This window comes from Aquila chrysaetos, chromosome 19 (genome assembly GCF_900496995.4).
Source record: "Aquila chrysaetos chrysaetos chromosome 19, bAquChr1.4, whole genome shotgun sequence".
Lineage (NCBI taxonomy): Eukaryota > Metazoa > Chordata > Aves > Accipitriformes > Accipitridae > Aquila > Aquila chrysaetos.
In genome coordinates this window covers 27,002,194-27,017,787 of record NC_044022.1, presented here as the reverse complement: position 1 = coordinate 27,017,787, position 15,594 = coordinate 27,002,194, and the positions used below count along the sequence as shown (strand labels likewise).

Sequence of the window (15,594 nt, the reverse complement as noted above, 5' to 3'; positions counted from 1 at the left end):
ACAGCCTCAGGTTTAATCTTTTCCCACTAGCAGGCCAACACAGCATGACAGTGTATGCCCTGGGCCAGAGGTATTTTCATGGTGGGGAAAGAAGCCTGGCCCTGCCACCACACACCCCGTGTACGCCATACATGCCGGAGTACATCCCACATCAGCATTTCTGCTACTGATCTGAATTAGAACTATGTGGGGACTGAACATCCCTGGAGCACCATGCTGGTGGGCAGCAAACCTCTCTGTGACAGCAAGGGGAGATGTCATGCTCTCAGAGGACTGGAAGCAGGGGATAGCAAGGCTGGTAACAGACCAGGACCACCCTCCTCCCAACTGGGCAGAGCAGGGTGTTCTTGCCGTTGGGATCAGGACCATTTATTGGGTGTAACCCTGTCATTGCCAGCAGCCGAGGCTGGGCCAAATCCCATCTTGCTGCAGAAGGGATCTCTTGCTCAACGAGCTTTGTTGCCTACAAAACAAGGGAGAAGAGACAGACACAGTCTGGCAGAAGGCAGCGCAACGATGAGTCAGAGACAACAAGATGAGCGATTCTCGGCTGCTTGACCAAAAGGGAGACATCACCATTTGGGGCGATCAAGCTTGACTTATCTGTTTCTGCAACCCTCCACCTAAAAATCAGCCTGGAGAGAACAAAACCAGCTGCAGGAGCTGACATGGAGCTTCCAGCCCCAGCACCATGTCTGACTGGATCCCTCCGAGAGGAGGAGAGCGCCTGGTCATCTCCACATCTCATTAACATGCAGATTTGGGTTGCTGCCTGCTGTTATGAATGAGCCTGATAACAGCCAACTGACATATGCACCGTGTTTCCATGAGTCACAGTTGTACAGTGCTTATGAGAATACTGTTCCATCATATTTATCTGGCAAGGAAACTCCGCTGTAAGCCTGCACTTTTGTGGGTGGCTTATTAAGAAACAAAGCTGGAACACAGAGAATCAATATAAATACTGAATATAAACACAAGGGGGATTGAGGCAGTAATTCTTTATGGCTTTGCTTCTTGCTTTCCCTCCAAATGCGTGGAACAACTGAGGTTGAGGGAAATTAAACTATCCACATTAATTAGGTGTTATCTTCTGCATTGCCTAACAGCATGAAGGGCTTGAAGAGAATAGCTGGTTTGCCACACACTCCCAAAAGGAATGGTCTCAGAAGTTAACACGTTCCTTGATCTTGATCAAGATTTCAGCCTGGTTTCTTGCATTTAACAAGTGGGTAAAGATGAGAAAACCTGTCTGGGAGCTAAGAGGAAACAGGGAAGAGGAGAGCCTATGGCTCAGGGGCTGGATCCAACCTTTAGACAAGTGATCCTTCCTGCAGCAGTACTAACGTGTGTGTTAATGTGAGGTCTGCCTGGTCTGTTTGAAAGGCCTGTTCATCCTTAACCAAGGAAAAAGTTGCTGGTCAGAATAACGTGAAATTCCCCTGACCAAAAGCCTCCCATTCATTTCCGATATTCATAACCTTAGTCTTTCCAAGCCCAATTGAGAAATTTCCAGTTACCGGCTGAATTAACACTCATTATGTCTCATCACTTTCCCTATCTAGCAGCAAAAAAGGACCCAGAGAAAGCCTTTCAGAGTAAGGTGCTCTGTACGCTGTTTGTGAGTAGAGCTTGGCTGGCTTGTGTAAGTATCCTAGCCCAAACTCAGAGAGACACTAGTGCAGAAGCACTGCTGCTAACCAGCCCGAGGCAAATTCACATGCTGCCCAAGTGTCCCTGACACAAACCCTCCTTTCAGTCCCTTCAGCCCAATTTTCACCTGTGCATGTGCTTCTTGGGTTCCCAGACAGAAGATCTGGACAGGCATAGGACAGCTTGGCTTCCAAGATCAAATGCTTTTAATTTTGTATAACTGTATCACTTATTTTCTGACTCCATTCACATCCTGACGGCTGGAACAAAGCAGCGTGTTTGCCTGCAGCTTTGTGAAACGTGAGCTCTTTAGTACAGCATAATCTGAGTAGTGTCATCCACTTCCTTACGCACGTGGAAGCACTTATACAACAGCACCCTGCTATCTGTTGCTTCTCCATACATCGTTTAGGAGTTCTGTAGCTGCCTGATGTTGTGCTCCTCTAACCATTGCCACTACCCCATCTTCTGACCTTCCTACTCAACTGATGTGATTGACTTTAATTTGAGGAATATGATGATGAGATGTAAATACTCAGAAAGAGGCAGTGAGAAGACCCGCACTGGAAGATTTACACTTGACAACGGGGAGGCTGAGGTCTTCTGGAAGGGTGACCTGCTCTGAAGAGCCAGGCTCCAAAAAGCCAGCATCTTCTCTGGTTGATGATTCTGATGCTACTGCTCCTGCCCCTCCATCTTTAACATCATGCACCCTGTTCCTGTGTATTTAAGGTGTATTTCTGAAGTCCCCACATAAAATCCCTCCTTACAGTAATTCCTACAGGAAAAATTGTTTCACTCTTCATTGCACCATCACACTTTTCAGGAACACAACCTCAAAAGAGGCAGTAGGTTATGGACACACACGCCAGGGCCTCTACACCTCCCGTTCTTTGACTATCATTCATTTTAGGAAACAGATACCAGTTATCCTTGCTGGCATTCAAATCCTCTATGGGGATTTTCCACAAGGATGATAGCCTTGACTCCATCATCCTACAGGTGGCTGTTAGGGTGATGGAGGCACTCTCTTCCAAGAGAGAACACACAACTCTTTTGGGATAAGGGACACAGTTATCCTAAAAGCTCTTCAGTTCTTTGCTTATAGCACAGCCTCTGCTCCAAACTGCCTTGGAGCCTCTCTCTACCCTGTTTTCCCGCTGCAGTTAAGCACAACTATGACTTAACTCATGGTTTTAAAAATATCTTCTTTGCACCTCACACCACCCTCTCTCACACGTCCATTTTCTACACTTCAGACCAAAAGACTGCATTTCCTAGTCATTGTATTACAATGTTTTAATGCGTAAAGGGCCACAACAAGCCATCAGCTGAACAAGGCACTTGAAAAAGGCCAGCTCCCCAGTTTGCACAGCAAGGGAAAACAAGTCCCCAGCAGCAGATGAAGAGAGCGTGTAGCAGAGGACGTGGTCTGGAGAATTATAAACATCTGGCTGCTTCTTCTAATAGTCTTTGAGCCAAAAGGCTGGAAAACTGAACAACATCAGCAACTGCTCCACAACACGAGCAGCAACATGTCTCTGCTCAGCTTTCCTGGCACGGCCTAATGAGACAGGTTGCTGAACAGCAGAGAACATGTGTCTTGAATCGCTCTGTGAAGCCTGAGCAAGACAGCGTGCAGGAGTTCAGCCCTATCGCACCACCAGCTTTTCACTGCCTTTAAGTTATTATACCAAGACACTAGGCCATGGGAGAGAGTTTAAATGAGTCTAAAGCTGTATTAGAAAACTCTGTCACACCAGCCTCCCCTCTCCTAACTCACCACCAGCGAGTTGTGTGGATCAGAGGGGAGAGCAGGCAGGGGACAGCACTGTCCGGGGAGGCCAGGACGAGTCACCAACAGTGTTACGTGGACGGCGCTGCCCTCTCCCGGGTGCAGCCCACACTGCTCAGCTGAATGTCAGACTCCTGCCCTGCTAAGACTGAATTTGGGCTTTACCCCTTGCAGGTGGCAAGAGCAAGAGCCCTGTTCCTGCCTCCTCTGTCAGCTCTGCAGCAGCCGTGGGGTTCCTGGGTTGTGGAAGCTTGTTGTAAAGCAGAGGCCGAAGCTGCCTGCAGCAGGGAGAGAGTCAGTAGTTTTCACAGTCCCCTGCCCATGCCTGGCAGCAAAGGCATGTGCCAGACACAGGTAGGCAGGGAGCTCCAAACACAGGGGGTGCTGCAGGGGGAAGGCAGCTTCCCAGGAAGCGGGACTGGAAGGAAAGAGCACAGAAACAAAGGGAGAGGCCATGGATGAACAGCACAGCTGGACTGTGTACAGCTGCCAGCCCTTCCCTAATCAGGGGGAGCACAGAGCATCCCTCTCACTGCTCTGCCTGACCAGGCTCACAAATCACCCAGACATCCCTAAGCAGCAGTTTCCTGCAATTACAAACAGCAGAACACATGTGCCAATTAGCTGCACACCAATATCCTCTTCAGTCCTTGATCTAGGCCAGATCTCAGCCCCGGGGTGCAGCAGAGTCAGGCTGCTTCCTCTTGAGATCCCGGAGACTGGAAGGAGCATCCCCTGGCTGCAGGCCAGGAGGGCTCTCCTCCCCTGCCGCAGGAGGACGCAAGGAGAGCAGTTGGCAGCACCGAGCTCCCTGGATGCCTGCACTGGGTGGGAGATCTCAGCCAAAGAGAAACATCAGGTGTGGTGAACACAGGAGAGCAGCAATGTCCACTCCTGTCCTATGCAAGCTGCCAGGCTACCAAAAAAAAAAATCTTAATTCTGTACTGGTTGAGGGTGGCACTTGGGGCATGGGAGACCTCATCACCACTGGGTTACTGAGAGAAAGCAGGCAGGATGGCCGAGCTCTGCTGGACAAGCAGCTCCGCCTGGTTCTCAGACACTTCTCTTCACCCTGCGTTTTCAGGACATTTGTTTCCCCCACACAGCTCCAGACTGAGTCCCTGGCACTCGCTGCAGATGAGGTCAGTGCTGGCCTGCCAGCAGACATATTTCGTTAATGCAGCACTGCTGCTCACAAACCATCCTGGGAACCACTCGAGCCAATCCACGTCCCTCCCCAGAGCTACAGCTGCAGGAGGATTTGGTGGGCAGAGAGCAAACGTGCCTCTCGGGGACTGGTCACACGTTGGGCCTGAGAAACGCGCTCATTCATTAACACCCCAGGAAATTTAACACTGCTAGACAAGCTCCCCAATGATGCCATGGCGGAACCCCAACAGAGGCAGGCGAGGCCAACAGCAACAAGAGCGCTTGAGGCCCATTGCCTGTGGGACAGGAGCACACGGACAGCTCAACGCCCTAACAGGCACGTGCTTGGCCACCCAACCAGCCACTTCCCTGACAGGTCGGCTTGGGCAGCACAGGCAGACCCGAGCTCTCTCCTGTGCTCCTTGTGGGACACAAGCCCCTGTGCGGGCTGGAGAGCTGCTGGCTCTGGCTGAGGAGCCCACAAGGGTTGCTCGTTCACAGAGAGACCCCGACAAACGAGGCTCTGCGGCTTCTGGCCTGGAGGGGTACATCCGCACCACGCTGCACTGCACGGCCTCAGGCTTTGTCCTCTCCCAGCACAGGGATCTGTGATCCATCTTCCACTTCACAGGTAACTGCGCTCACCGTCCCTTCTGACCCACTCAGGATCCGAGATGGCAAGGTGAACACCCCAAAGGCGGTGGAAGCAGCCAGCCCCCGCTGCTCTATCCCAGGAGCTCTGCCTTGGGATGCCTACCCACACATGAAAAAATGCCGAGTCACAGCGAGAAACGAGGATGAGCCCACCCCTTCGCCAAGTGCTGACAGAGCTTTCCTGCCTTCCCACCCCCTCGGCAGCGCTGTTCTCTCACACCTCTGTAAAGCCTGCTCACCTGTTGACTTCCGAAACGTTGTTGATCCTCGCAGCTTCCAGCAGAGCATCTTCTGAAAGCAGAAAAAGACGGGAAAGTGAGTTAGCAGTGAAACACACACACACACACACACACACATAATAACCTGGAGGTGGCACAGGCCACTCCAGCAGAGAAGGCAGGGCCTGTGCTTACAGCTGTTATCAAACACCACAGGTTAGGAAGGATCTATTTCTGCGAGCAGGTTACTCCAAAATCCCTTGCTTGCTGACTTCCCACAGCCTCCCTGCAAGCCCCGGTGCTAGGCTCTGGGGAAGGCAGGACTGAACAGCAGTTCTCAAAAGGCAGTCATGAGCAGACACATGGGAACCTGTGTGCAAGCTGAATCCCTGGCCTGGCTGCACAAGTCCCTTCCTCGCCTCTCCTAGCCCAAACGCGGATGCTCAGCCAGCTGAAACAGCAGCTCCCTGCATGCCGCATCATAACACGAGAGATCCCCCGGGCAGCACCTCAGCAGACACAGCCAGGGCTGTAAATTGCTCCTCCCTGGGAGACCAGTCTCTCCCAGCCTGCCAGAGATCACCCATGTCTGCAGGAAACTACCTCAGCTCACGACTGTGGGTGCTGCCAGTCTCTGGCTTGGAAGGTGCCATGGGATGGGCCCAGCAAAAGGCTGGAGCAGAGGGGAAAGGTCCTGCTCGGCCACCCGGGGCTGAGGGCAAGCCAGCAGCGGCTCCAGCAAGGAACCAACTGCATCAACAACTGGAGAAACAAAGACTTCTCCTGTGTTTGCAAAGCAAACCCCACAAATGGTGGGCTCCAAGCTGCAGCAGGCATTATGGGGCAGCTGGCACAGTCAGCCCAGGCAGGCACTGCGTCAGCCAGAGGTTTCCAGACATCACAGCAAGGCCAGTGAGTTCCTACCACAGGCTTAGAATGACATCTCCTGGCTAGAGGGGGTAAGGACAGCACCCCAGCTCTGACTCCAAGATGCACAGAGCTGCTGGAGCAGGAGTTGTTCAAAAACAGTGCAGCCAGCACAGCTGCACCGGGGTATTTGGGAAGCTGGGACAATTCTCCCCAATTCTTACCAGCCTTCAGGTGCTTCCTGCTCTCTCCCCAACATTTTCTGCCTCCTTTCCCTTTTCCAAGTCATTTGTGCCTGTGGCTCAGTCTTCTGCCTTGCATTGTCAACCTGCCTCCCTGGAGAGCAGCCCCAGCAGACAGGGCTGTGTCCTGCACGCCCCATCCCCTGGTCCTGGGGTGAGGGTCCCTCTCTCCTGAGAGAACATACAGCCACAAATGGACAGAGGCAACAATTACAGTTCAGCCCAGCAGCCAGCTTTCTGCAGAGGTTCGAGCTGCACCACAAACCTCAACGTTTCCTCTGCTGCCCTGAAAGTAACGGCAGTCAACGTGCTGCAGGGAGCTATTTTGGCTGTCATCGGTGCATCCAAACTAAGAGCTTTCCAGCACAGACTGCTTGTGGCCTTATTAGGAAAGCCGAGATCAGTGGGCACTGGGGGTTTACCTGGGCAGTGTGCTGTCTCAAGGACAATTCACCAGGCTGAGCATGTCAGAGGGGAGCAGCGGGTGTGTTTATGTGTGTGTCCCCGCCCCGGGGTGATGATGGCTGCTTGCTGGCCTGGATACCACAGCAGAGCACCGGCAGCACGGGGCACTCAGGCCTGCCCAAGACACGGGGTAAACTCCAGGCAGTTGGGGCCAAACAACCCTTGGTGTCTGAGTTACCGAGCGTTCAGCCACCGCAACCTGGACTTCGGCCCAGCACAGTGTCCTCCTCCCAGTCATAGAATCACAGAACAGTTTGGGTTGGAAGGAACCTCTCAAGGTCATCTAGTCCAACCCCCCTGCCATGGGCAGCGACATCTTCAACCAGATCAAGGTGCTCAGAGCCCCGTCCAACCTGACCTTGAATGTGTCCAGGGATGGGGCATCGACCACCTCTCTGGGCAACCTGGGCCAGTGTTTCACCACCCTCAACGTAAAACATTTCTTCCTTATATCTAGTCTGAATCTGCCCTCTTTTAGTTTAAAACAATTACCCCTTGTCCTATCACTACAGGCCCTACTAAAAAGTCTGTCCCCATCTTTCTTATAAGTCCCCTTTAAGTACTGAAAGGCTGCAATAAGGTCTTCCCAGTGCCTTCTCTTCTCCAGGCTGAACAATCCCAACTCTCTCAGACTTTCCTCACAGCAGAGGTGTTCCAGCCCTCTGATCATTTTTGTGGCCTCCTCCCTCTGGATTCACTCCAACAGGTCCATGTCTCTCCTGTGCTGAGGACACCAGAGCTGCACGCAGTACCTAGTAAAAAACAACATGGGGCTTTCCCAAATCCACCCACAAAGCGAGAGTGAGGGGAAAGCTCTCCAACACGTGGCCTGGCTCAGCAAGCTCTGCAGGGACCCTTGAGCTCTCTGGCCCTGACCTTCCGCAACCGTGTCCCTGCATCCCTGCCCTCTCCGGGAAAACGTCTCGCCTGCTTGCTTCCTGCACTCTCCCTGCCTCCCTGGCTGCAGGGTTTGGGGCACTCGTGGCTCTGTCCCCTCTGCCCGCAGCCAAAGCCACGTGGCTTCCTGGCTCTAAACACTAACCAGTCCACAAACCGGCTCCTGCAACAAAGCCAGACCTTGATCTCACAGACCTTTCCTAAGCACTAATTACACAATGATGGTGAAACCTCCTGGGTAACCAACCCAGCAGCCCAGCGCAGCAGTTGGCACATTACTCACAGGGAAACCAACCTCTGACGTGCCTGAAACCACTGAGTAAAGCGTCCTGCTCTGAAGTCACAGCCCCCCCCGTCCCAGGCCTCTGTCACAGCAGCGGATGAGCTCATTGCCCACAAGCCCAAGCCCGTGAGCAGTGAGCGCTGGTTCATGACGAAGGGACCGCAGCGAAGGCCCCCCTTGTGCGCACACCATCTCTTCTGGAGCTTGTACCGACCCTGGATCCTGACCTTGCTCAGCTGAAGGTCTGAAGGTTGATGCCCTGTGTGCCTGGCACACAGCAAGAGCAGCAAAGATGTCTCTGCTCCACCACCACCTTGACCAGTAACACCAACGAGGCCACTCCATCTCCTGTCCTGCAGCAGGAAAGCAGGGTGACAACAACCTGGGGCAGAGAGGCCAAGCGTAGGACTGCACCCCAAATACTCCCAAACACAAAACGCTGCATGAGTGCCGAGAATGGGACTTGCTGTGGCGCAAACCTACAGTCATGCATCAACCTATAAGCATGCAATTTGCCCCAACAGATTACTAGGACTATCCTGTGCGCTTCAGCTCAGACACACGTCAGCCTTCCTAGATCCAAAGCTAATGCTGGGGCAACAAGGGCTTGTGGCCACCCACCAACTGCTTATTTCCCACAGCGGGGTGGACATAAGCCACTCTGTGAGAAACCTTGGGCTTATCAGGGTAGTAACTTAATCCCTTCCCAACTCCAAAACCTTTGTACTTGCCCAAAATATCCTATGTTCAAAGCAGAGCACTGGGGACAGCCGGCCCTGTGGAGAACATGCACCCTGACAGTTCAAACCCTCCCCTGCCAGCCTTGTCACCCACAGGGTCTTGGAGCCAGGTCCTCTCCCAACACACATCACAAAACCGTCCGCAGAGACGGGCTGGGGTGCAGCCAACAAGAGCGCTGGCTATTCTATTTTGGTGGCAAGCGTGAGGAGCATTATCTTCACACTACAGAAGAGCTTGGGTATCTGTCACAGACCAGCACACCTCTGGGCTAGGGATCAAGGACAACACTTTCCCTGGAGGGTTTCCCAGGCCAGCGCCAGCAGGCAGGCTCCATCTCCAAGGAGGGACCCCCACGCCCCCCTCCCCGAGGGGCACAAGCTCCTCTGCTCCGCATCAAGCCCTCTCCCACCCCGGGGCCAGCGAAGCGGCGATAGTCACCCTTGGACAGGTGGTCCCTGATGTAGCAGTACGCCAGCACAGCGACGAGGGCAGGCACCGCAGCTCCTGGGGGGCAGCTCCCACCTCCGCTCCGACTCCCGCCGGGGTCTCCTCCGTGACGACAGCACCGCTCAGCACCCGAGGGCCACAGCACCGGCTCTCCAAGGGACATCGCCAGGCCCGACCGCCCCGGCACGGGGCAGCCTGCTCCAGCCAGGCCGGTGGTGCTCGGTCTGGGGGTCCGCAGCAGGGCCAGGCTTGGGATCTGCAGCCCCGGTCCCTCCGCCGTGGGGCTCCGCTTTGGGCCTGGCCCCATTTCTATGGGGGTGTCCCCCGGGCCCGGCCCCACTGCTAAGGGGGAGCCCCCCGGGCCCGGCCCCGTTACGAGGGGTCTCACCCCCGGGCCCGGCCCCGTTACCAGGGGTCTGCCCCCGGGGCCCGGCCCCGTTACCGGGGGTCTCTCCCCCGGGCCCCGCTGTCGCCCCCCGCAGGCCGCGGCCCGCCATGACAGCCTCGCGCTGGGCGTCAGCGTGGTTTCGCGGCGCCCCCTGGCGGCCGAAGGCGGGAACAACCGCGGCCCACCGGTCCCGGTTCCCTCAGCCACTACCGGAAACCCGAAGGCAACCCGTGAGGGCCACGACCGCCTCCGGAGGAGCCGCGCCAGACCCGGCGGCGGCGGGCGGGACACCAGGGAGGCCAGCATCGTCCCCGCGCTCCGCCGCTGGTACCTTCCCCCACACCCCCCCCCCCCCCCGGCACCGCCGCTGAAGACCGGCGAATCAAGATGGCGGCCGCCGGCTGCCCGGCGAGAGCAGGGCGTCGGCGCGGGGTCGCGCGCAAAGCCTGCTGGGAGCTGTAGTCCTCGCCGCGCCCTGACCCCGCGCTGTCCCCGTCGCCGCGGACTACAACCCCCAGGGTGCGCCGCGGCAAGGCCCGCCCACGCGCGGGGCAGGCCGGGAAACGGCAGAGCGGGGGAAGTGCCGCTGAGGGACCCAGGTTCAAGACCCGGGTGGGCCTGAACGCTTGTGCTCACACACACACACCCCCCCCCCCCTGCGCACACGCGTGTGTGGACACACGGGTGCGCGTGCACACACGCCGCCACGCGCGCACGCGCGGTGCACAAGCACGTGCGCCGGCAGGGAGGCGCCCGCACGCCTGCGCCCCGTTGTGGGGGGACGGGACACGGGCTCGCACACGCGTGTGCATGGGCTTGCACACACGCGTGCACGCCCCTCGGCGCTTGCGCACGCTCGCGTGCACAGGCCGGCGCGTGCGCGCGGGAGCTCGTACACACCCGCGTCCGCACACACGCGCTCTCTCACGGGTACGCACACGCGCGGCCCTGCACGCGCACGTACGCACGCGTGTGTGCGCACACGCCGCGGGCCCTGCCGGAGCCCTTCGCACACCCGTGCGGGGCTCGCACACCCACAGGCGCTCCCGTCTCCTGCGGCGGCCCTGCCGTCCCCTGGGAAATCCCGGGTGGGCACCCCGGGATGAGCGGCATCGGGGCGGGAAATCGGGGAGCAAAGACCTCCGGCAGCCTCGGCTGGGGGGGGGGGGGATTTGCACACCCGGGTGGGCTCGGTCCTGCTGATGTGGGAGTCGCACGCGGGGCCTCTCCCTGCCTTGCACCGCTGCTCCCGCGTGTCCCGCTCCTGCTCCGTGCCACCGTCCCTGCGGACCCTGCCCCGCGCCGTGGCCTCGGAGGGGAGCAGCCGGCTCTGTCCCGCCTCACGCCGCAGTAGAGGACAGGCAGCACCCTGGGTCTGCCCGGCCCGGCCCGGAGCCCCCCAGGCAGCGTGCGGGAAGGGAGCGGAGCGGGGATCACCGTAGGGTGGGAGCAGCCCGGAGAGGCAGCCCGTACCCCGGCCCCCGAGCTGGCCGGGCACCGTCTGCCCCTGGGAGAGCCCACCCGCTGCTCTGCACGGCCGGCAGAGCCGGCCCTGCGTGGGGTGTGAAGGGGTCCCGCCGGGCCTGCCCCAGCGTGCGTGCACACGTGTGTGCGACCTGTGTGTGCACGCCTGCGTCTGAGCGCACCTGTGCGTGTGTGCGTGCGAGGTGCGTGAGCGCACCTGTGCGCGCGCGCGCGTGTCTCTGTGGGCGTGCGTGTGTGCGGGAGTGCACGTGTCTGTGCATGCACGCGAACTGTGTGTGTGCATGCACACGTGTGAATCACGTGTGTGCATGCACGTACGTGCCTGTGAGTGTGTGTGCCTGCCTGTCTGTATGAGTGCACATGCGTGTGCATGCGTGTACGTGACTGAGTGTGTGTGCACACGAGGGCATGTGTGTGCACGTGTGCGTGTCCTGGCAGGAGGCACTGAGCACCGGCGGTGCAGCCGCACAGACATCCCACCCCCGTGGCACCACCGGCTCCATCCCCCCTGCCGGCCTGATGCTGGTTTAATTACCCATGCGTGGCCAGGGCTTTGCTTTCTCACTGACACGAGGGACCCAGGGATGGATCCAGCAAACACCTCTGCTCCTCTCCGCCCTTGGACGCCTCCGTTCCCCCAAAAGGCATTGAGAAGCCTCAAAAAGCCCCCCAGGCCCCTCGGCTGCTCGCCGGCAGCGGTCCAGGACCCTCCCCACCGTCCCCAGAGCCACTACACAACACAGTACATCACTGCCCTGTGCGAGAAAAGCTTCTTGGTAGATGCTAAAAATGCGTGTAACTGGGTGCTTAAGAGAAGGAAAACATAAAATTGCATATTTAAGGGACAACATGAAAGGCAAGCGGCGTGTGGGGTTTCACTGGGAGAAGGGCTCGCCGCAAAGGCAAAAGAAATGGTCGCTTAAATTATCGTGCACTGGTCGGGAATGCTTTTTGCTCAACCCTCGTATATCTGGCAGCTAAAGGAGCGCGAAGACGGCAGGCAGGCTGTTAGCAGGCTGCGTCTCCTGTTTCTCTCCTCCAGGTCCATCAATATTTCAGAACCGGAGGAATTCGCCCCGTCTCTCACATGCACTTACAGCTCCAGGAGGAAAACAGGCATTTCTGCTTCATTATTTGGTGAAGAAAACAATATTAAACCATGCCACGTGCAGAGGAAGCTGCAGCTGCCCAGAGCCCTTTTCCACACTGGGATTTGCTGGGGGGCGGCAGCCGCCAGCACTCCCCGCTTCTTCGTTATTCCAGCAGCTGCTTGCACGGTTTGACATTATGCACCGTCACTTCAGTGCTTTAATGGGCTCTAACGAGCTTGGTGCCTGACACGGCTTCTGGGTGTTTAAACTGGGTTGCTAATAAGTTGCATTTTAGCAAGCAAAATAAAAGTTGATGAAAAAAATCAGGTTTATTGAGAAGAATTGGTTTTATTCCATGCATTATTAAATATCTGCTTTCTGCCCACCAGCCCCCAGAGAAGAGCTGAATGTGGGGCTCACGCTGGACGCTGCTGGGACCACGAGGAAGCACCAAGCCATGCCAAGCTATGCCAAGCCACGCCGACCCATGCCAAGCTGTGCCGGAAAGCTCCGGGAAGATCGTGGGAGCTCGACGGTGATCGCAGCGGTGCAGCCTCCTGCAGGAAACCCATTTTCTTCGACTCGGCGATGAGCCTTTATAACCCAGTATTTGCATCTCCCCACCGGCTCCCAGCAGCCGCCCCCCCACGCCCGCAGCCCTCGGTGGAGCCTGGCAGTGTGGGCCACATTTGCACGGCTAATTTAGCTGGGCACTCTGCTAATTATAGCCTGTCAGGGGGATGGAGAATGGAGGAGCAGGGTTAAGGCTGGCCCTGGTGCAAGCTCAGCACCGTGCAGCCTGGCCGTGCCACAATCTCTCCCGCGAGCTGCCGGGGTGCACGAGGGGATGGCGGGGTGAAAGGACTGGGTTTGGGGAGAGCACGGGGCAAATGCAAACGAGATGGAAACGGCCCTGGAGAGGAGGAGAGGGAGCTGGTCCCCTCGGTCCCTGTTCCCAGCACCGGGTACTGGGAGCAGCCAGAAATTGGCATTTCTGCCCCAAGTGTGGGGCTTCAGCTGGGCTGCGAGTTGTCTCGCAGGAGCTGTCAGCACTGCAAGCAGCCCAGTTCTGCAGCCCAGCTCCCCCAGTTCCCCAGCCCAGCTCCCCCAGTTCCCCAGTTAGCTCCCCCAGCCCAGCTCCCCCAGCCCCAGTTCCCCCAGCTCCCCCAGCCCAGTTTCCCCAGCTCCCCAGCCCAGCTCCCCCAGCCCAGCTCCCCCAACTCCCCAGCCCAGCTCCCCCAGTTCCCCAGTTAGCTCCCCCAGCCCAGTTCCCCCAGCTCCCCAGCCCAGCTCCCCCAGCCCAGTTCCCCCAGTTCCCCCAGCTCCCCCCGCCCAGCTCCAGCAGGCAGCTGGCCCCCTCGCACCGTGCCCCGCACGCAGGCAGGATTTCTAGGCCTGCAGATGACGTCTGTCCTATTTTGGGCTCGGGTTCTGCACACCGCGGTGTGCACGGCAGGCCCTGTCTGGGGACGTGGGTGTTCCTGCTCCCCAGTGAGAGCTGGAATTGCCCGGCCGGGGGGGGGGGGACCGGGCTGGGAAAGGCTGCGGGATGCTGGCACCCGCTCCGCTTGCCTGGGGACAGGGTGGGAAAAACCCCCAGGTTTCAACAGCGGAGCAGACACAGGGCTGTCTGGAAGGGCTGCGCAGCGGGGGACGAGGGGAGAGGGTCCCCCCCGCACCCACCACAGCAAAGCCCAGGCGCCCAGCCTTGTCCCCAGCCCTGCCTCGTCACCAGCCCTGCTGTCACCCACGGGTGACGGCAGCGGGGTTCCCGCTCGTGGCTTCTCCGTGTTGGGCTGGGACGGGGTGATCAAAGCCTCCTTTGGCTCTTTTTCCTGGGTCAGGTTTTTCCCGGGAGCAGCAGTGCGGCACGTCCAGCCCAGCGATGCAAGGTCCCCGTGCCACACGCGCTGAGGGCAGTGACACCCCCCGACACCCTCCTTCTCCTCCGGTTACCACATCCCAGGAAGGGCCCCATCCTCGGGCACGCAGCTCGGGAAGGGGCTCTGTGCCCCCCCCCCCCCCCCCCCCCCCCCCCCCCCCGCTGCAGGTCCCAGGCTGCCGAGAAGGACCTTGCTTTGCTGGGTTAAGGAAACGCCGCGCTGCTTCGTCCTCCTTTAAGTGGTTATTCACGGCAGCGGGAGCTGGAAGATGCTTCCTTCGCATTTCTGAGCAGAGAGAAAGAAATCCTGAGTCTGCAGCATTTCCAGAGCCAGCTGGGGAGCCCCAGCTCTTCCAAAAAATTGCCTCCTAGTCATCACCAACGATGGCAGCGTGCCTTCCTGCTCCCGGCCAGCTGCACCGCGGTGCTGCCGCAGCAGGGCCTGGCACCGGCACGGTGGGGGGGACACGCTTGCCAGGCACCGGCCCCCCGTGTCCCCGGTTGGGGAGAGATGATGCTCGGGGAGACGGTGGCGGTGCTGCCATGGGGCACCGAGTCGGGGAGAGGGTCCCAGTCCTGCACTGTCGGCACCCGTGGCCCCTTCGTCCCGCTGCCAGAGGAAATCCTTCAAAACCGGGGAGGACGGGGTGCGGAGGGGGGAACACAGCTTGGCTGGGGCCCTCTCCCGCAGCACCGGGGGCCCTGGGGCGAGAGGCAGGGGTTGTGGTGCAGGATGGTGTGAGTGTGCCTGGGTGAGCGCGTGTGCGCCCCTGAGCGTGCACCCATGTCTGTGTGCAAGTGAGGGACGTGTGTGTGCACCTGCGTGTGTGCACCCCCGTCCGTGTGCAGGTGAGGGATGTTTGTGTGCACCCCTGGGTGTGCAGGCGGGGGGGGGGGGTGTGTGTGTGTGTGCACCCCTGGGTGTGCAGGCAGGGTGTGGGTGTGTGTGTGTGTGTGTGTGCACCCCCGTGCGTGCACCCACGTCCGTGTGCAGGCGAGGGACGCGTGTGTGCACCCCTGGGTGTGCAGGCAGGGGGTGTGTGTGTGTGTGTGTGTTTGCACCCCTGGGTGTGCAGGCAGGGGGTGTGTGTGTGTGTGTGTGTGTGTGCGCACCCCTGGGTGTGCAGGCAGGGGGTGTGTGTGTGTGTGTGTGTGTGCACCCCCGTGCGTGCACCCACGTCCGTGTGCAGGCGAGGGACGCGTGTGTGCACCCCTGGGTGTGCAGGCAGGGGGTGTGTGTGCGTGTGCATCCCCGTGCGTGCACCCCCGCGTGTGTGCAGGCGGGGGGTGTGTGCGTGCGTGTGTAAAGGCACGGGGCTCGTGTGCGTGTGCAGGC

At 58.6% G+C, this 15,594-nt stretch overlaps 1 protein-coding gene and 1 long non-coding RNA gene across 3 annotated transcripts in view; both read right to left on the bottom strand.

Annotated features, from left to right (window-relative positions):
• The window catches only part of CLPB (caseinolytic mitochondrial matrix peptidase chaperone subunit B), an 86,648-nt gene extending 76,492 nt beyond the window's left edge, over positions 1-10,156 (bottom strand). The window contains exons 1-3 of one of the 2 annotated variants that reach the window (XM_030042793.2): positions 9,850-10,156; positions 9,404-9,750; positions 5,492-5,543 (exon numbers count right to left, since the gene is read on the bottom strand). In XM_030042793.2, the coding sequence (XP_029898653.1) occupies positions 5,492-5,543; positions 9,404-9,750; positions 9,850-10,106 (656 nt within the window). In that variant the 5' untranslated portion in view covers positions 10,107-10,156. Of the gene's footprint in view, positions 1-5,491; positions 5,544-9,403 lie in introns of both variants that reach the window. The other variant, XM_041118441.1, reaches the window with a different exon arrangement.
• A 2,530-nt stretch (positions 10,157-12,686) lies between these two features.
• LOC115353312 lies at positions 12,687-14,437 on the bottom strand. Its single transcript, XR_003927540.1, has 2 exons — positions 13,741-14,437; positions 12,687-12,933 (listed from the first exon to the last, which is right to left on the bottom strand). It is a non-coding gene; the product is annotated as an uncharacterized LOC115353312 (long non-coding RNA).
• Between the last annotated feature and the right edge of the window lie 1,157 nt (positions 14,438-15,594).